This window comes from Halichoerus grypus, chromosome 1 (assembly GCF_964656455.1).
Source record: "Halichoerus grypus chromosome 1, mHalGry1.hap1.1, whole genome shotgun sequence".
NCBI lineage: Eukaryota > Metazoa > Chordata > Mammalia > Carnivora > Phocidae > Halichoerus > Halichoerus grypus.
In genome coordinates this window covers 192434744-192454057 of record NC_135712.1, presented here as the reverse complement: position 1 = coordinate 192454057, position 19314 = coordinate 192434744, and the positions used below count along the sequence as shown (strand labels likewise).

General features: G+C 38.1%; 1 protein-coding gene and 1 pseudogene across 17 annotated transcripts in view; one reads left to right on the top strand and one right to left on the bottom strand.

Annotated features, from left to right (window-relative positions):
• The window catches only part of CCDC66 (coiled-coil domain containing 66), a 78592-nt gene that overhangs the window by 37010 nt on the left and 22268 nt on the right, over positions 1-19314 (top strand). For 15 of the 17 annotated variants that reach the window (XM_036082430.2, XM_036082431.2, XM_036082436.2 and 12 more), the window contains 4 exons: positions 16537-17024; positions 17563-17603; positions 18549-18793; positions 19117-19241. In XM_036082430.2, the coding sequence (XP_035938323.2) occupies positions 16537-17024; positions 17563-17603; positions 18549-18793; positions 19117-19241 (899 nt within the window). Of the gene's footprint in view, positions 1-16536; positions 17025-17562; positions 17686-18548; positions 18794-19116; positions 19242-19314 lie in introns of those variants that run through there. The other 2 variants (XM_036082438.2, XM_078076896.1) reach the window with 2 other exon arrangements.
• On the bottom strand, positions 11291-15380 carry LOC118529570 (poly(A) polymerase alpha pseudogene; annotated as a pseudogene).

Genomic DNA, 19314 nt, shown 5'->3' with positions numbered 1-19314 from the left:
CCTCAATACCTTCTAGTTCTGTCCACATCATTGCAAATGGCAAGATTTCATTCTTTTTGATGGCTGAGTAATATACCATCTTCTTTATCCATTCATCAGTTGATGGACATTTGGGCTCATTCCATATTTTGGCTATTGTTGATAATACTGCTATAAGCATCGGGGTGCATGTACCCCTTTGAATCAGTAGTTTTGTGTCCTTTGGGTAAATACCTAGTAGTGCAGTTGCTTGGTCATAGGGTAGTTCTATTTTTAACTATTTGAGGGAACCCCCCCCGCCAACAGTTTTCCATAGTGGCTGCATCAGTTTGTATTCTCATCAACAGTGTAAGAGGGTTCCCCTTTCTCCACATATTTGCCAACATCTGTTGTTTGCTGTGCTATTAATTTTAGCCATTTGGACAGGTTTGAGGTGGTATCTCATTATGGTTTTGATTTGTATTTTCTTGATAATGAGTGAAGTTGAGCATCTTTTCATGTGCCTATTAGGCATCTGTATGTCTTCTTTGGAAAAACGTCTGTTTGTGTCTTCTGCCCATTTCTTTTCTTTTTTTTTTTTTTAAGATTTTAAAATTTATTCGACAGAGAGAGCACAAGCAGGGGGAACGGCAGGGAGAGGGAAAGGGAGAAGCAGGTTCCCTGCTGAGCAGGGAGCCTGACGCAGGGCTCGATCCCACGACCCCGGGATCATGACTTGAGCTGAAGGCAAACACTTAAGCTACTGAGCCACCCAGGCACCCCTTCTGCCCATTTCTTAACTGGATTATTCATTTTTTGGGTGTTGAGTTTGATAAGTTCTTTACAGATTTTGGATACTAACCCTTTTTCAGAGACATCATTTGCAAATATCTTCTCCTGTTCTGTAGGTTTTCTTTTAGTTTTGTTGATTATTTTCTTCACTGTGCAGAAGCTTTTTATCTTAATGAAGTCCCAGTAGTTCGTTTCTGTTGCTTTTGTTTCCCTTCCCTCTAGAGACGTGTCTAATAAGTTGTTATGGCTGATGTCAAAGAGGTTGCTGCCTGTGTTCTCCTCTAGGATTTTGATGGATTCCTGTCTCACATTTAGGTCTTTCATCCATTTTAAGTCTATTTTTGTGAATGGTGTATGAAAGTGGTCTAGTTTCATTCTTCTGCATGTTGCTGTCCAGTTTTCCCAACACCATTTGTTGAAGAGACTGTGTTTTTCCCACTGGATATTTTTTCCTGCTTTGTCGAAGATTAGTTGACCATAGATTTGAGGGTCTGTTTCTGGGCTCTTTATTTTGTTCCATTGATCTATGTGTCTGTTTTTGTGCCAGTACCATACTGTCTTGATGATTACAGCACTGTAATGGAGCTTGAAGTCTGGAATTGTGATGCCACCAGCTTTGGTTTTCTTTTTCAAGATTGCTTTGGGTATTTGGGGTCTTCTCTGGTTCCATACAAATTTTAGGATTATTTGTTCCAGCTCTGTGAAAAAAGTTGATGGTATTTTGATAGAGATGGCCTTGAATGTGTAGATTGCTCTAGGTAGCATGTATTTGTTCTTCCAGTCCACAAGCATGGAATGTTTTCCATTTGTGTCTTCCTCAATTTCTTTCATGAGTGTTCTATAGTTTTCTGAGTACAGATCCTTTACCTCTTTGGTTAGGTTTATTCGTAGGTATCTTACAGTTTTTGGTGCAATTGTAAATGGGATTGACTCCCTAATTTCTCTTTCTTCTGCCTCATTGTTAGGATATAGAAATACAACTGATTTCTGTGCATTGATTTTATATCCTGCCACTTTGCTGAATTCCTGTATGAGTTCTAGCAATTTTGGGGTGGAGTCTTTTGGGTTTTCTACATAGAGTATCATGTTATCTGCGAAGAGTGAGAGTTTGACTTCTTCTTTGCGGATTTGGATGCCTTTTATTTCTTTTTGGTGTCTGATTGCCGAGGCTAGGACTTCTCGTACTATGTTGAACAACAGTGGTGATAGTGGACATCCCTGCCGTGTTCCTGACCTTAGGGGGGAAAGCTCTCAGTTTTTCCCCATTGAGAATGATACTTGCTGTGGGTTTTTCATAGATGGCTTTTATGATATTGAGGTATGTTCCCTCTATCCCTACACTGTGAAGAGTTTTAATCAAGAAAGGATGCTATACTTTGTCAAATGCTTTTTCTGCATCAATTGAGAGGATCATATGGTTCTTACCCTTTTTTTTTTTAATGTGGTGTATCATGTTGATTCATTTGTGAATCATCCCTACAGCCCAGGAATAAATCCCACTTGATCGTGGTGAATAATTCTTTTAATGTACTGTTGTATTTGATTTGCTAGTATCTTGTTGAGAATTTTTACATCCATGTTCATCAGGTATATTGGCCTATAATTCTCCTTTTTGGTGGGGTCTTTGGTTTTGGAATCAAGGTAATGCTGGCCTCATAGAATGAGTTTGGAAGTTTTCCTTTCATTTCTCTTTTTTTTGGAACTGTTTGAGAAGAATATGTATTAACTTTTCTTTAAATGTCTGGTAGAATTCCCCTGGGAAGCCATCTGGCCCTGGTCTTTTGTATTTGGGAGATTTTTAGATTACTGATTCAGTTTCTTTGCTGGCTATGGGTCTGTTCAAATTTTTTTCTTCCTGTTTCAGTTTTGGCAGTTTGTATGTTTCTAAGAATTTATCCATTTCTTCCAGATGCTTATTTTGTTGGCATATGATTTTTCATAATAGTCTCTTACAGTTGTTTGTATTTCTGTGGTGTTGGTTGTGATCTCTCTTCTTTTGTTGGTTTTATTTATTTGGGTCCTCTCTCGTTTCGTTTTGATAAGTCTGGCTAGGGCTTTATCAGTTTTATTCTTTCAAAGAAACAGATTTTAGTTTCATTGATCTGTTCTAGTTTTTTTATTTCTGCTCTAATCTTTATTATTTCCTTTTTTCTGCTGGCTTTAGGCTTTATTTGCTATTCCTTTTCTAGCTCCTTTAGGTGTAAGGTTAGTTTGTATATTTGAGATTTTTCTTGCTTCTTGAGGTAGGCTTGTATTGCAGTATACTTTCCTCTTAGGACCACCTTTGCTGCATCCCAGAGGTTTTAAACTGTCATGTTTTCATTTGCTTCCATGCATTTTTAAAAATTTCTTCTTTAATTTCCTGGTTAAACTCTTCTTTCTTTAGTAGGATGTTCTTTAACCTCCATGTATTTGTGGTCTTTCCAAATTTTTTCTTGTGGTTGACTTCAGGTTTCACAGCATTGTGGTCTGAAAATATGCATAGTATGATCTTAGTCTTTTTGTACTTGTTGAAGGCCTGGTTTATGACCCAGTACATGATCTATTCTGGAGAATGTTCCATGTGCACTAGAAAAGAATGTGTATTCTGCTTTAGGATGAAATGTTCTGAATGTCTGTTAAGTCCCTCTGGTCCAGTGTGTCATTCAAAGCCATTGTTTCCTTTTGATTTTCTGCTTAGATGATCTGTCCATTGCTGTAAGTGGGGTATTAAAGTCTCCTATTGTTATTAATGAGTTTCCTTATGTTTGTTATTGATTGATTTATTTGGGTGCTCCCAAGTTGGCATAAATATTTACAATTGTTAGATCTTACTGTTGGATAGACCCCTTGTTTATGAGATAATGCCCTTCTTCACCTCTTGTTATAATTTTTGGTTTAAAATCTAGTTTGATATAAATATGGCTACTCTGGCTTTCTTTTGACTTCAGTTAACATGATTGTTCTTCATCACCTTACTTTCAATCTGCAGGTATCTTTAGGTCTGAAATGAGTCTCTTGTCCCCCTGCTTGTGCTTGCTCTCTTGCTGTCAAATAAATAAATAAAATCTTTAAAAAAAATAAATTAGTCTCTTGTAAGCAGCATATAGATGGGTCTTTTTTTTTTTTTTTTATCCATTCTGATGCCTTGTATCTTTTGATCGGGGCATTTAGTCCACTTTCAGAGTAATTATTTATAGATAAGAATGCAGTGCCATTGTATTGCCTGTAAAGTCGCTGTTTCTGGAGATTTTCTCTGTTTCTTTCTAGACTTTGTTGCTTTTGGTCTTTCCCACTTAAAGGGTCCCCTTTAATATTTTTTGCGGGGTAGTAGTTTAGTCGTCATGAACTCCTTTAGTTTTTGTTTGTTTGGGAAGCTCTTTATCTCCTTCTATTCCAAATGACAGCCTTGATGGTTAAAGTATTCTTGACTACATATTTTTCCCCATCAGCACCTTGAATATATCATGCCACTCTCTCCTGCCGGGTTTCTTTGGAGAGATCTACTGCTAACCTGATTTGTCTTCCCTTGTAGGGATTTCTTTTCCCTTGCTGCTTTCAGGATTCTTTCCTTATCTCTATATTTTGCAGATTTTACTGCAATATGTCTTGGTGTTGACTGGCTTTTGTTGAGTTTGATGGGAGTTCTCTGTGCTTCCCAGGTTTGGATGCCTGTTTCCTTCCCCAGATTATGGAAGTTTTCATCTATAATGTGCTCAAATAAACGTTCTAATGCAGTGTTTTTTTAAAGAGTACAATTAGAGTTGTGCAACCATCCCCACAATGAATTTTAGAACATTTTTATCACCCCAAAAAGAACCCCCATGTTCATCAGCAGTCATTCTCCATTTTCTCCCTCATCTCCAGTCATATGTAACCACTAATCTGCTCTCTGTTACTCTAGATTTGCCTATTCTAGACATTTCATATAATCGGAATCATACCATATGTGGTATTTTGTGCCTGGATTCTTTCACTTAGCGTAATGTTTTAAGGCTCATCACGTAGCATGTAGCAGTACATCATTCTTTTTCATCACTGAATAATACTCCATTTTATGCATATACCCCAGTTTGTTTATTTCTTCATCAGTTGGTGGACATTTGGGTTAATTCTGTTTTTTGGCTATTAAAGATATGCTGTGAACACTCATGCAGAACTTGTGTAGATGTATATTTTCAGTTCTCTTGGGAGAGAAGAGTAGCATTGCTGAGTCATATATAACTGTATGTTTAGCATTTGAGGAATTCTAAAACTTTTCCAAACTGTATCATTTTACATTTCCATCAGCAGTGTATGCAGTTTCTCTGCATATTCACCTACACTTACTATTCTCATGGTTACGAAGTGGTATGTCATTGTGGTTTTGATTTACATTTCCCAGTGACCAGTGATGTTGAACATCTTTTTTTTTTTTTTTTTTTTTTTAAAGATTTTATTTATTTATTTGAGAGAGAGAGAATGAGAGAGAGCACATGAGAGGGGGGAGGGCAGAGGGAGAAGCAGACTCCCTGCCGAGCAGGGAGCCCGATGTGGGACTCGATCCCGGGACTCCAGGATCGTGACCTGAGCCGAAGGCAGTCGCTTAACCAACTGAGCCACCCAGGCGCCCCTGAACATCTTTTCATGTGTTCATTTTATTTATTTGTTTATTTTTTAAAGATTTTATTTATTTGAGAGAGAGCGAGCAAGTGCACAAGCAGGGGGAAGGGGGAGCAGGAGAGGGAGAGGCAGGGTCCCCACCGAGCAGGGAGCCTGGATCATGACCTGAGCCAAAGGTAGACAGTTAACCGACTAAGCCTCCCAGGCGCCCTCATGTGTTCATTTAAAATTTTTTAAAATGTGATAAGGTAATACCCATGTTGGGCATTATTATTATAGGTCTCCATGCTTACTGTGAATCCTTTCAACCCTTTACGTATCTTTCTGGGAATTTTTTTTTTTTTTAAAGCTTCCAGGAAATCCCTTTAACTTTTCACTTTTTTAACTCCAGGGATAATTGACATATAACATTAGTTCCAGGTGTATAACGTAATGATTCTATATTTGTGTATGTTGCAAAATGGTCACAGTAAGTCTAGTTAACATTCATCACCATTAGTTACAAAAGTTTTTGTGATGAGAACTTTTAAGATTTACTCTTTTAAATTTGGAATTATTATTAACTATAGTCACTGTGTTGTACATTACATCCCCATGACTTATAACTGGAATTTGTACCTTTTGACCCTTCACCCATTTTGCCCTTCCTTCCCCGCCCACTGCTGCCTTTGGCAGCAATATTTGTATCTTTGAGCTTCTGCGTGTTTTTTTGGTGTGTAGGTTTTTTTTTAAGATTCCACATATAAGTAAGATCATTATGGTATTTGTCTTTCTCTGTCTTTTCTTAGCATAATGCCCTCAAGGTCCATCCATGTGGTTACAAATGGCAAGATTTCATTTGTTTTTATGGCTGGATGATATTCCTTTGTGTACACACACTACATTTTCTTTATATATGTCTGACACTTAGGTTGCTTCCATGTCTTTACTATTGCCAGTATACATGGGAGTGCATGTATCTTTTTGAGTTAGTTTTTGTTTCTTTCAGATAAATATCCTGAGGTGGAATTGCTGGATCATGTGGTAGTTCTTTTAATTTTTTGAAGAACCTTTATACTGTTTTCCATAGTGGAAATTTACCAATTTACAATTCCCACCAACAGTGCATGAGGGTTCACTTTTCTCCATCTCCTTGCCAACTCTTGTCATTTCTTCTCTTTTTGATACTCAGCATTCTGACTGGTACGAGGCCGTATCTCACTGTGGTTTTGATTTTCATTTCCCTAATTAGTGCTGTTAGCCATCTGTAGGTCTTCTTTGGAAAATTGTTCAGATCTTCTGCCGTTTTTTTTTTTTTAAGATTTTATTTATTTATTTGACAGAGAGGGAGCGAAAGAGGGAACACAAGCAGAGGGAGTGGGAGAGAGAGAAGCAGGCTTCCCGCAGAGCGGGGAGCCCGATGCGGGGCTCGATCCCAGGACCCTGGGATCATGACCCGAGCCGAAGGCAGACCCCCAACGACTGAGCCACTCAGGCGCCCCTCTTCTGCCCATTTTTAAAATCAGATTGTATCTTTGCTTTTGCTGTTGCATTGTATGATTTCTTTATATATTTTGGGTTAATATCCAAATATTTGCACATATTTTCTCCCATTAGTAGGTTGCCTTTTCATTTTGTTGGTTTCCTTTGCCCTTTGCTGTGAAAAATGTTTTTAGTTTGATACTTGTTTACTTTTACTTTTGTTGCCTTTGCTTTTGGACTCAGGTTAAAAACAAAACCATTGCCAAAGTCAGTGTCAAGTTTACTGGCTATGTTTTCAATTCTAGGGGTTTTATGTTTCAGGTCCTATATTCAAGATTTTAATCTATTTTGAGTTCATTTTTGTGTATAGTGTAAGACAGTAGTCCAGTTTCATTATTTTGCATTTGACCGTCCAGTTTTCCCAGCACTATTTACTGAAGAGACTGTCCTTTACCCATTATGTATTCTTGGCTCCTTTGTTGTAAATTAACTGTCCATATAAGTGTGGGTTTATTTCTGGGCACCCTGTTCTGTTCTTTTGATCTGTGTCTGTTTTTACGTCAGTACCATACTGTTTTGATTACTATAGCTTTATAATGTAGTTTGAAATCAGGTACAGTGATGCCTCCAGCTTTGTTCTTTCTCAAGGTTGCTTTGGTTATTTAGGGTCTTTTGTGTTTCCGTAGAAATTGTGGGATTGCTCTATTTCTGTTGAAAAATGCCATTGGAATTGTAGGAATTGCAATGAATCTGCAGATTGCTTTGGACAGTACAGACATCTTAATATTAATTCTTCCAGTCAGTGAGCATGGAATGTCTTTGCATTTATTTGTGTATTCTTTAGTTTTTTTTAGTAATGTCTTAAAGTTTTCAGTGTATGGGTTTTTCACCTCCTTGGTTAAATTTATTCCTAGGTATTTTATTTATTTTTTTTTTTAGGAGATTTTATTTATTTATTTGACAGAGAGAGACACAGCGAGAGCAAGAACACTAGTAGGGGGAGTGGGAGGGGGAGAAGCAGGCTTCCTGTGGAGCAGGGAGCCCAATGCGGGGGCTCGATCCCAGGACCCTGGGATCATGACCCTAGCTGAAGGCAGATGCTTAACGACTGAGCCACCCAGGCGCCCCAGGTATTTTATTTTTGATGCAATTGCAAGTGAGATTTTTTTCTTAATTTCTCTGACAGTATTAGTGTATAGAAACACAACAGATTCGTGTATATTGATTTTTATATCCTGCACCTTTATGGAATTTGTTTTTTTCTGACAGATTTTGGTGGAGTCTTCTAAGTTTTCTAAATATATATAATGTGTCATCTGTAAATAGTGACAGTTTTACTTTTTCTTTTCCAGCTTGGATGCCTTTTCTTTTTCTTGCCTAATTGCTATGGCTAGGATTTCCAGTATTATGTTGAGTAAAAGTGTGGAGAATAGACATCTTTGTCTTGAACTTGATCTTGGAAAAAGCTTTCACCTTTTCACTGCTGAGTATGATGTTAGCTATTTGCTTGTCATACATATAGTCTTATGTTGAGGTATAGTCCCTTTATACCCTCTATATGAGAATTTTTATCATAAATGGATGTTGAATTTTGTCAAATGCTTTTTCTGCATCTGTTGAGATGATCATATGATCTGTATCTTTCATTTTGTTATTACATTGTATCTCGATTTGTTGGCAGATATTGCAACATCCTTGCATCTCTGGAATAAATCCTACTCGATCATGCTGTTTGCTAATATTTTGTTGAGGAATTTTGCATCTATATTTATCATGGGTATTGGCCTGTAATTTTCTTTTCTTGTAGCATTCTTCTCTGATTTTGGTATCAGGGTGATGCTGGCCTCATAAAATGAGTTTGGAAGTGTTCCCTTCTCTTCTATTTTTGGGAAGAGTTTGAGAAGGATTTGTATTAATTCTTCTTTGAATGTAGGATAGAATTCGCCAATGAATCTGTCTGGGCCTGGTCTTCTATGTGTAGGGAGGTTTTTTAATTACTGATTCTCCTTACTAGTAATAAGTCTATTTGGATTTTTCTTTATGGTTGTATGTTTCTAGGAATTTATCCATTTGTTCTAGGTTGTCAGATTTGTTGGTGTGCAATTGTTTGCAGTAGTCTTATGATCCTTTGTATTTCTCTGGTATCGGTTGTAATGTCTCTTTGATCCTGATTTTATTTGCGTCTGCTCTTAGTTTTCTTGAAGATTCTGGCTAAATTTGGTCAGTTTATCTTTTCAAAAAACAGCTCTTAGTTCTTTGATATCTTCTGTTGTCTTTGTAGTCTGTATTTCATTTATTTCCATTTTGATCTTTGTTATCTCCTTCCTTATACTGACTTTGGTTGTTCGTTCTTTTTCCTTGAGATGTAAAGTTATGTTATTTGAGATTTTTCTTGTTTCTTGATGTAGGCTTTTATCACTCAAGTTTCCCTTCCCTCTTAGAACTGTTTTTTTTTTTTTTTTTATAAGATTTTATTTATTTGACAGAGAGAGACACAGTGAGAGAGGGAACACAAGCAGGGGGAGTGGGAGAGGAAGAAGCAGGCTCCCTGCGGAGCAGGGAGCCCAATGCGGGGCTCGATCCCAGGACCCTGGGATCATGACCTGAGCCGAAGGCAGATGCTTAACGACTGAGCCACCCAGGCGCCCCTCTCTTAGAACTGTTTTTACTGCATCCCATAAGTTTTATTGTTTTATTTCCATTTTAAATTGCCTCAAGACATTTCTTTCTTTTTATTTTTTTGACCTATTGATTAAGTGGCATGTTATTTAATCTCTACATAATTGTGAATTTTCCAGTTTCCCTCAGGTAATTATTAATTTCTAGTTTCATATCATTGTGGTTGAAAAAATGCACGATGTAATTTGAATTTTCATGAATAATAGTAAGACTGACTTTGTGGGCTACCATGTTCTATCCTGTAGGCTGTCCCCTGTGCACTTGAGAAGAGTGTGTATTCTGTTGCTTTTAGAGTGAATATTCTGAATATATCCATGAGGTTCATCTGGTCTAACATTTAAGGTCTAATGTTTGTATTTTTTTACTTTATGTCTGGATTATCTATCTGTTGATGTAAGTGGGGTGTTAAAGTCCCCTGTTATTGTTGTACTCCTGTCAGTTTCTCTCTTTGTGTGTGTTAATATTTGCCTTATATATTTAGGTGCTCCTGTGTTGAGAGTATAAATATTTACAGATGTTATATCTCTTGTTGGATTGACACCTTTATCATTATGTAATGCCCTTTTTTGTCTTATAATTACTGCAGTCTTTGTTTTAAAGTCTATTTTGACTGATAGAAGCGTAGCTGCCTTCACTTTCTTTTCCATGGGCATAGAACATCTTTTCCCATCCCTTTATTTTCGGTCTCTGTGTGTTTCCTTCTGAAGTGAGTCTCTTATAAGCAGTCTAATTTTCTTATCCATTCAGCCACTCCATGTCTTTTGATTTGGAAAGTTTAGTACATTTACACTTAAAGGAATTATTGACAGGTGTGTGTTTATTGCCATTTTGTTCATTGTTTTCTGATTCCTTTCTTCTTCTCTTTTCTTTTCCTTTGTTTTGATGACTTTAATAGTACTGTTAGATTTTTTTCTTGATCTTTCGTGTATCTCCTATAGATTTTTGCTTTGTGGTTACCATTAGGCTTACATATAACTTAATTTATAAGTCTGTTTTAAGTTGGTAACAGTTTAAGTTTGAGCGTATTCTAAAGCTCTACCGCACATCTTTTTATCTTTTGTATCCCTTACTAATTATTCCAGTTAGGGTTATTTTTACTACTTTACTGTTTTAATCTTCAGACTAAGTAAACATTTTTCAGACTAGCTTTATAAGTGATTAATCCAGTACTTTTATTTTGTATTAATGTTTACTAATGAGATTTTTATTTTCATATGTTTTCTTGTTGATTTGTGCCCTTTGTTTTCAACTTGAAGTCCTTTTTACATTCCTTTAAAGACCAGTTGAGTGGTGATAAACTCTTATTTTTTGCTTGTTTAGAAAACTTTTTACTCTCCTTTAATTCTGAATGATAACTATGCCACATAAAATATTCTTGGCTAGAAGTTTTTCTTTCAGCACTTTGAATATATTGAGCCACTGTCTTCTGGCCTACAAAGTTTCTGCTGAAAAACTCATTTTTTTTTTTTTTTTAGTATCTACAATTTTATTTTAATATAATCTAAACACATACCATTTAGAAAATACCAAGAAAAATTTATGTACAAGAGTTGCTGCTATTGCATTTGGATAAAGCTGGCAAGTTCTTGCTACTAGCATAGCCCAGGAAAGCACCGAGGAAACCTAATGTATTGGAGTAGATGTTGTGGCGTTTGGCCCACAGTTTAATAGCTCTCAGAGTTAACCTGAAGTTGTCAATGTTTGGTACTGGATGTAAAATTTCATTGGTTACCCTGCAACTGTTAAGACTTCTTATGCATCTTAGATCTAAATTCCTTTTTTTAAATTTTATTGTTGTGTTAATCACCATACATTACACCATTAGTTTTTGATGTAGTGTTCCATGGTTCATTGTTTGCGTATAACACCCAGTGCTTATATTTAAATTCGTAAGCAGACTGTCATCTCATAAGTCCAAGTCTTCTGGAATAGTCTGCAGGGCTAGTCTTGCAAACAAAATATCAATCTCTATACTATCAAAACACAGTTTGACAACTGGTACAAATGCCTCTTCAGCAGCTCTTAAATCTTTTACTTCTTCCTGTAATTTCAACTTACCATAGAATGAGGTGAAAAAGTCACTTCAATCACAACGTCTTGGTGCAACAAATAACGCATCAGTATCAGCACCTTTTGTATGTACTCCTAATCTGTAAGATCCAAATGTAAAAATTTTTCCTCCAACATTTTCAATTACAGATTGTGGAAGATTCTTGCTTTCACTGATTTCTCATATCCACCCTTTTACCAGGTTATTTAATTTTCCCAAAATTAAAATCCTGCACTGCAGTTCCTCTTCCTCTTCAAAAACTCCAAAGGGCTTCAGAGTCTCAATTAGTGTCTGTGTAAGCAGGCAGTCTCCTTGAGGGCTGCTAAGCTGATAGAGGTAACGCCATAGTGCTTCTGGCGTGGCTGTGTTTGTTGTGATCCCTGCATTGCGTTGTAACTGGAAACAGCACAGTCTCCTGCGCAGGCACCGCCCAGTCACACGCACCCCACCCCACCCCCGCCCCCAACTCCGGTGCCCTGGACGTGATCCACTGAGGCGGGAGGGAGGTGGGTAGGGGGGAGCTGCCTCAGCCCTGGGTCCAACCCCACTCCCGCACTGCTCCTGCCACTTTAAGTGCTTCTCCTCCTTACTTACCCTTCGTCGTAACATGGCGCCCCCAAAATCTCAATTTTATGAGGGTTCCTTGTATGTAACAAGTTGTTTTTCTCACTGTTTTTAAGATATGCTCCTTGTCGTTAAGTTTTGACATTTTAATCATAATGAATCTTGGTGATGGTTTCTTTGTGTTTCTTATTTTGAATTCTCTGTGCTTCCTGAATCTGGATTATCTGTTTCTTCTCCAGGTTAGGGATGTTTTCAGCCATTTTTTCTGCCGTTTTTCTCTTCTGGGACTCCATATAATTTGAATAATAGTCTGTTTGATGTCCCATAAGTTCCTTGAGCTATCCTCACTTTTATTTTTTTGATGCTCTGGATGAATTCCACTATCCTGTCTTTGAGCTCACTGATTTTTTCTTCTGTATCATCTAGTCTTCTATTGAATCCTTCTAGTGTAATTTTCAGTTCAGTTAGTCTATTTTTCAGCTCTATGATTTATATTTGTTACTTTGAATACTTGTATTTTCTTTTTGAAGTTTTTGCTGTGTTTATCCATTCTTTTGAGTTCTGTGAGCATCTTTATCACCATTACTTTGAACTCTCTTAGGTAAATTATTTGTTTCATTAAGGTTTTTTTCCTGAGGTTTTATCTTATTCTCCTGTTTGGAACATATTCCTCTGGTTTCTTCATTTTGTTAGATTTTCTGTCTTGGTTTTGTTTTTTAAGATTTTATTTATTTATTTATTTATTTATTTTTTTTTTTAAGATTTTTATTTATTTATTTGACAGAGAGATAGCGAGAGCAGGAACACAAGCATGGGGAGTGGGAGAGGGGGAAGCAGGCTTCCCGCGGAGCAGGGAGCCCGATGCGGGGCTCGGTCCCAGGACACTGGGATCACGATCTGAGCTGAAGGCAGACGCTTAACAACTGAGCCACCCAGCCGCCCCTCTGTCTTGGTTTCTATGCATCAGACGAAACAGCTGCCTCTCCCAGGATTGAAGGAAGGGCCTCATGTAGGCACTGACCCTTATTGTTCAACCCTACCCTAGCTTTTGGTTGTCTCTCAAACATTTGTGATAGTCCATGCAGCCAGTTTTATTTTTAAAAGCTCCCAGTAGTTGAGTGTGCCAAGACTGGTCAGTGTACTAGAGGGGAATATCTGAGTCAGCACGTAGATTTAGGCTGCATGGAAGCCAGACCTTCAGGCAGCAGCTTTTAACTTATATATACAGTCCACTAGGACCACAAGCAGAAGCCCCCTGGCCTCCAGGGCCTGGTGATCAAGTGGCACCCCCTACATAGCAGCTGCAGAAACCAGGGTATGACATAAAATCCAGGGCAACAGACTTGTATAAAAGTTCCCCTCCAGGAGATATTGGCGCTCTGGAGTCAGACAGGAAAAGCATGAAGATGACACCTGCTGGTTGGAGTGAGGTGGGGGGTGGAGGATGGGACTCTAAAGATAGTACCTGTTAGGGGTTCAGGGTAGGCCTAGGGTTTTACTTTTTATTTAATTTTTTTTAAAGATTTTATTATTATTTAAGAGCGAGAGATCACAAGCAAGAGGGGGAAGAGAGGTAGAGGGAGAAGCAGACTCCCCACTGTGCAGGGAGCCTGATGCAGGACTTGAACACAGGACCCTGGGATCATGACCTGAGCCAAAGGCAGCTGCTTAACCGACTGAGCCACCCAGGCGCCCAGGCCTAAAGTTTTAAATGAAGATAGTGCCTGCCAGCCTCAGTTCCCTGGAATAGTATCACAGTAAGTCCCTAGATATGTGGTAAGTTAGATGCCTGCCCCTTAGGCCTACACTTTATGTGAAAGAAGTTCATTTACTTATATTAATAACTCTGGGTACTGTTGGCTGCCTCTTTGCTGGGCCCTGGGGCAAGTTAGTCCACACAATAGCCATTTTTTTCTTCCACTATAGCTTTGTGGGTCTCATGGACATGAGCCCTATTGGCTTTCAAAGCTAGATGTTTTGGGAACTCCTCTCTCAAGAGCAGGTCTTAAAAGCTGAGGTGCCCAGTGTAGGGTTCAAACCCATCGCACCTCAGGGTGAAGCTCTGGGTTACTTACTTACCTGACAGCTGCTCACTTACCTAAAATTATTCTGCTTATGAGCTCCTGGTATTTTTTTGACACTTTGCTCTTAAGCTTGATGAATCTGGTTCAGTCCCTTCCCTATGTCCAGAAAATTCTGTTGAATTGTATGAATCCTACACATTATTTAAGAGAAAGTGAAAATAATTCTTTAAGATAGTGAAATTATGTGTATTATCACTGAGTGGCTTTAAATAAGAGAATTTAATCGGTCAGGGTCCCAGAATCAAGTAATTCAAGATGGTTTATGTAGAAAGGGACCATTTCCAAAGGACTGGGTGTGAGGGAATCAGAGACAGTTCATAACTTTGGTGCTAGTAGCAGCTAAGCTGATTACCAGAACCTAGAAGGCAAAAGTTGTGTTAAAGGTAACTTTGAGGGGAGCAATGACCTTTGGTAAAGGGACAGAGTCAGCCTCAGATCAAAACAGGGAATGAGCCGGTGCAATAAATATCCTGACTTCATTCTCTTTGCCAGTGAACCCTCTTGACTGTGAAGTTGGAGGACCCAGGAACCCATTGATAAGGTTCATACCAGTTTAGTTTGCCAGGGCAGAGTCATGGTAGAAAAAGGCGTTAAGTGGGTATAGAGTGGCAAAAGAAAATATCCAGTATTAGAATGATGCAGGCTGGGCAGCCTTACTAGGGATTGGTCCTAGAGCATCTCCAGCCTGGAATAACACACCTAGTAAGTGTCCACGATAAGAGAGCAATAACTGGACTATTAATTTTTTTTAATGTGTAGCACAGACCTTTTTTCATTAGTTGTGTATTTAAAATTTTAATTTTAAAGAAGTGAAAGAAGACCTTTTGTAAAACTGTTCAACTGGTTTCATAGCTGTTACAGCTGAACACCTCACTAAACATGTAAGAAGGAAACTTCAGAAGTCTTTGAGTAAACTTTTCCAATGTTGTATGTGATTCAGCAATGGTCTGCAGGCAGAATATAATGGTATATGAGTCATATGATCTAAAAGTACAAAAAACACAACATGACTTTTCATCAGCAACATTTCCCTAAAATTTGGTTCCAAGGAGGGAGATATAAGACATTTTCCCAGCACTTCAGACAACAGAAGGATATTTTCCAGATCCTGTATGTTTATGTACTTTAATTTCAAACCAAGTTGTAAAAAACTTACCATCTCGATTTTTTTTTACATTGTTTTTGATGAAAAATTTTTTGCCAGTTACCATTGATATGAAAAATGTATTTTAGACTTTTGCTGAGAAATACTTAGATATACAAGATGATATTATATATGGCTTTTGTATATTCTCAATGAAAGCTAGGACAGTCCTGTGAAAAGTTTCTTTTAAAAAATGGTCATACGTGATGCTAAGAATGAATCATCTGGGGGCACCTGGATGGCTCAGTCGATTGTCTGACTCTTGATCTCAGCTAAAGTCTTAGGGTTGTGAGTTCAAGCCCCACATTGGGTTCCATGCTGGGCATGGAGCCTACTTAAAACTAAACCATCTGAAGTGTGTGGCATGGATGACCTAGGCATCTTGCTGAGTAAGTAAGCTGGGCATGGGGTCAGGGAGGAGTGCACAGAAACACAAATATCCTATAGCTCCACTTGTATGAGGAATCTAGGGTGGGGTGGACAAATTCATAGAGATGGAAAGTAGAGAGGTTGCTGGGGGTTGGGAGGGAGGGTGGAATGTGGAGTTACTGCTTAGTGGATGCAGGGTTTCTGTTTGGGGTAAGTCAGAGGGCCTGAAATTGTGCAGCACTGTGGGTTTGCTTGGTACAGTGAATGGTTTAATGTAAGATTTAGAACCCTTGTGGACTATTGGTAATATAAAAACTGTAGTCACTATAGAAAACATAGAGCATTTCCTCAAAAAATTCAAAATATAATTACTGTATGACCCATCAATTCCCGTTCTGGGTATATACCTGAAAGAAGTGAAAAGTAAGAAGAGATACTTGGACACCAGTGTTCATAGCAACATTTGTCACGATAACTAAAAGGTAGAAGCAATCCAAATGCCCCTTGGCAGATGAATGGATAAACAAAGTGTGGTATACACCTATAATGGTATATATTACTCAGCCTTAAAAATTAGGGAGGAATTATGACACATGCTATATACAAATGGTTGAACTTCGAGGACATTATGCTAATATGAAACAAGCCTGTCATAGACAAATACTGTATGATTCCATTTATATGAGGTACTTAGAATAGTCAAAATCATAGAAACAAAGTAGAATGGTGGTTGCTAGAAGCTGGTAGGGAGAATGGAAAGTTGTTTAATGGGTATAGAATTTGGAAAAAAATAGTTAAAATAATAAATTCTGTGTTTTACAATTAAAAATTAATCCTCTGAAATTTTTCTTTAGATGACTTAAATACAGGAACACTCACCAATGCAGAATCATGCTGTGGAACAGTAATAGAGAGGGAAATTCTAAATTGTTCATCTCCTGAGATTCCTGCAGAATTTAATGAACAGTTTAACACTAAGAAAGACAAAGAGGAACTTATAATAAATCACGTTAAAGGAGTCAACTTAGAAAAAGAAAACAGTTGGCATAATGATCAGTGTAATGAGTTTGCAAGGACAGAGAAAACACCTATGAAGAAATGTCCTAAAAGACCTGATTGGAATATAAATAAGCCACTCAAAAGGTATATTCCAGCATCAGAAAAGTACCCTAAACAGCTTCAAAAGCAGAGAGAAGAAAAAAAAGTAAGAAGGCAGATGGAACTGCTTAATTTGGTAGAAAGAAATAATCCTGGACATCTCTCTCAAAATAGAGGCACTTCACCAGTTCTTCCTTCATCTCAAGAAACTGAGCCAAGGTTCAGGTGGCATCTAATCAAAAAGGTAAAACTTTACTGTCTTAAAAATATTTTAAAGTATGTACTGGTGTTTTTAGATTGAAAACAGTTCCCCACGTGGTTATTTTGACGAGGCTGTTCAAGAGTTTAAGAAATATGCTTTAGTTTATACCAGGGGTTGTCAAACGGCCTGTGGGCAAATCCATCATGCTGCTGCTTTTGTAAATCAAGTTTTATAGGAACACAGCCATGCTCATTCTTTTATGAACTGTCTGTGTCTGGTTTGGAGTAGCTGGAAGAGACCACCACATGGCCCACAAAGCCAAAAGTGTTTACTATCTGGTCCTGTACAGAAAAACTGGACACTTATACCCTATATAGATTAATGCTCTTCATTGTTCAAATAGCCATTCAAAACTCATTTGTAGTTAATATAGACAGAGGATAATTTTACAAGGTCAGGAATTACTGCATTGGTTCCGTGACTGGAAAAGTAGAAAATCTTTCTTTCTCCGGTTTTCAAAAATATTTGTGGGGACATATGGCAGTACTGTTACTCCTGTCTGCATTTATCTACCCTTCAGGAAGAAGAGCCTCTGAAAATTAATTCTTTCGGCAAGGAAAGGTACGTTATGGATTGGATTGATTCCATAGCTACTTAGTGCTGTGTGGGACAAAGGAAGTACAAATATTTGCTCAGAATATAGGTAAGATCAAAGCACGTATATATATATATGTAGTCAGTAACAGGAAAGTGTAGGGACTTAGAGGTGGGAAATAGAGGTTTAAGGGAAATGTGGCTGACATTTTACCTGAAATTTGAAGGCCCAATTTGGACTGGGCCTAAGCATGTAGGTAGGAATGTAGGTGAGGTATTGTCTGCAAACTTAGCTAAAATAGTTTTGACTTGGGGCACCTGGCTCGCTCAGTCAGTTAAGTGACTGACTCTTGGTTTCATGAGGTCATGGTCATGATCTCGGGGTCATGGGATCGAGCCCCACGTCAGGCTCTGTGCTTAGCGCCAAGTCTGCTTGGGACTCTCCCCACCAAATAAATCTTTAAAAAAAAAAGTTTTGACTTTCCAGTGATGTCAACAGTGGAATAGCCTTTCTGCTTGGATTGAGGAGGTTATGAAGAAATGACTAGTAGGGATACTAGTTCATTTAGCCAGATTTAGATGGTTAGGAATTTTATTCTGTGCCTTTGTGCATGAACCAGGTGGTTTAGAGTTGTGTAGCAATGTGGCTCTAACAAGAAGTTTGGTTCGCATGGTAAGTAGATTATTGTGAATTATCTAAGGACAAGAAACATTGGGCTTAAATCAGCCCAGCTAGTGTTGATCCTCACTTTTCCTCTATACTGTATATATCCTTGCCAAGTAAAGTCATCCTATTTTGTTGCCATTTTAGGAAAAGTGTCATAGAACTCACTTCTATTCCTAGTGTTCCTTAAGGTGTTACATTGTAGACTAAATTGAAATGTGATTAAAGAGTAGATATGCTTAATTTAAAATACATAATTTTGCATTAAAGCTTCTTAGTCCTTAATTGTGCTTTTTTGAAAAAAACAGGTCTCAGTCACCACCACCAGTTCCAGTGGTGAAAAACAGAACACAACAAACTCAGACACTAAAAAACAGTAATTATGAAAGAGAGAACCTGATCTTAGAAGATAGTCAAACAGAAACATCACCTGGTCTTTCTGAACCATCTCATTTTATCCCCTATGTCCGAACCAATGAGATTTATTACCTTGATCCAGATGCACCTCTGTCTAGGCCTTTAACCCAGGATCTTCAGTACCAAACTCCACATGGTAAGTAAACAGAAGTGTCCCTTTCCCCCAACACTAAATTCAGAATCCAAACTAATATTCTTGCCCTTGGTCAGGAGGGGTAGAATTTCTCTTTTGGGGTCCGTTAGTAAATTTTTTTTTTTAAAGATTTTTTTGACAGAGCGAGAGCAGGAACACAAGCAGGGGGAGTGGGAGAGGGAGAACAGGCCCTGCTGAGCAGGGAGCCTGATGCGGGGCTCGATCCCAGGACCCTGGGACCATGACCTGAGCCAAAGGCAGACACTTTACTAAATTTTTAATTTTAGAGATTGTATTTGACTTACACCACTTTCTTCTGTCTTCAGACTGTGACCAAGAACACCGGCAGCTATTTGATTCTGATGTCAGGGACCCACTTCTTAATCCTAACTTGGTGAAAAACAGGGATCGACAGCAAGCAATCCTTAAGGGACTATCGGAACTGAGACAGGTAGGAGGTTTTTCACCAAGTTTGGATGTAACTTTTCTGTGTATGGCTAACGGAGGGCTATATATTGGAAGGG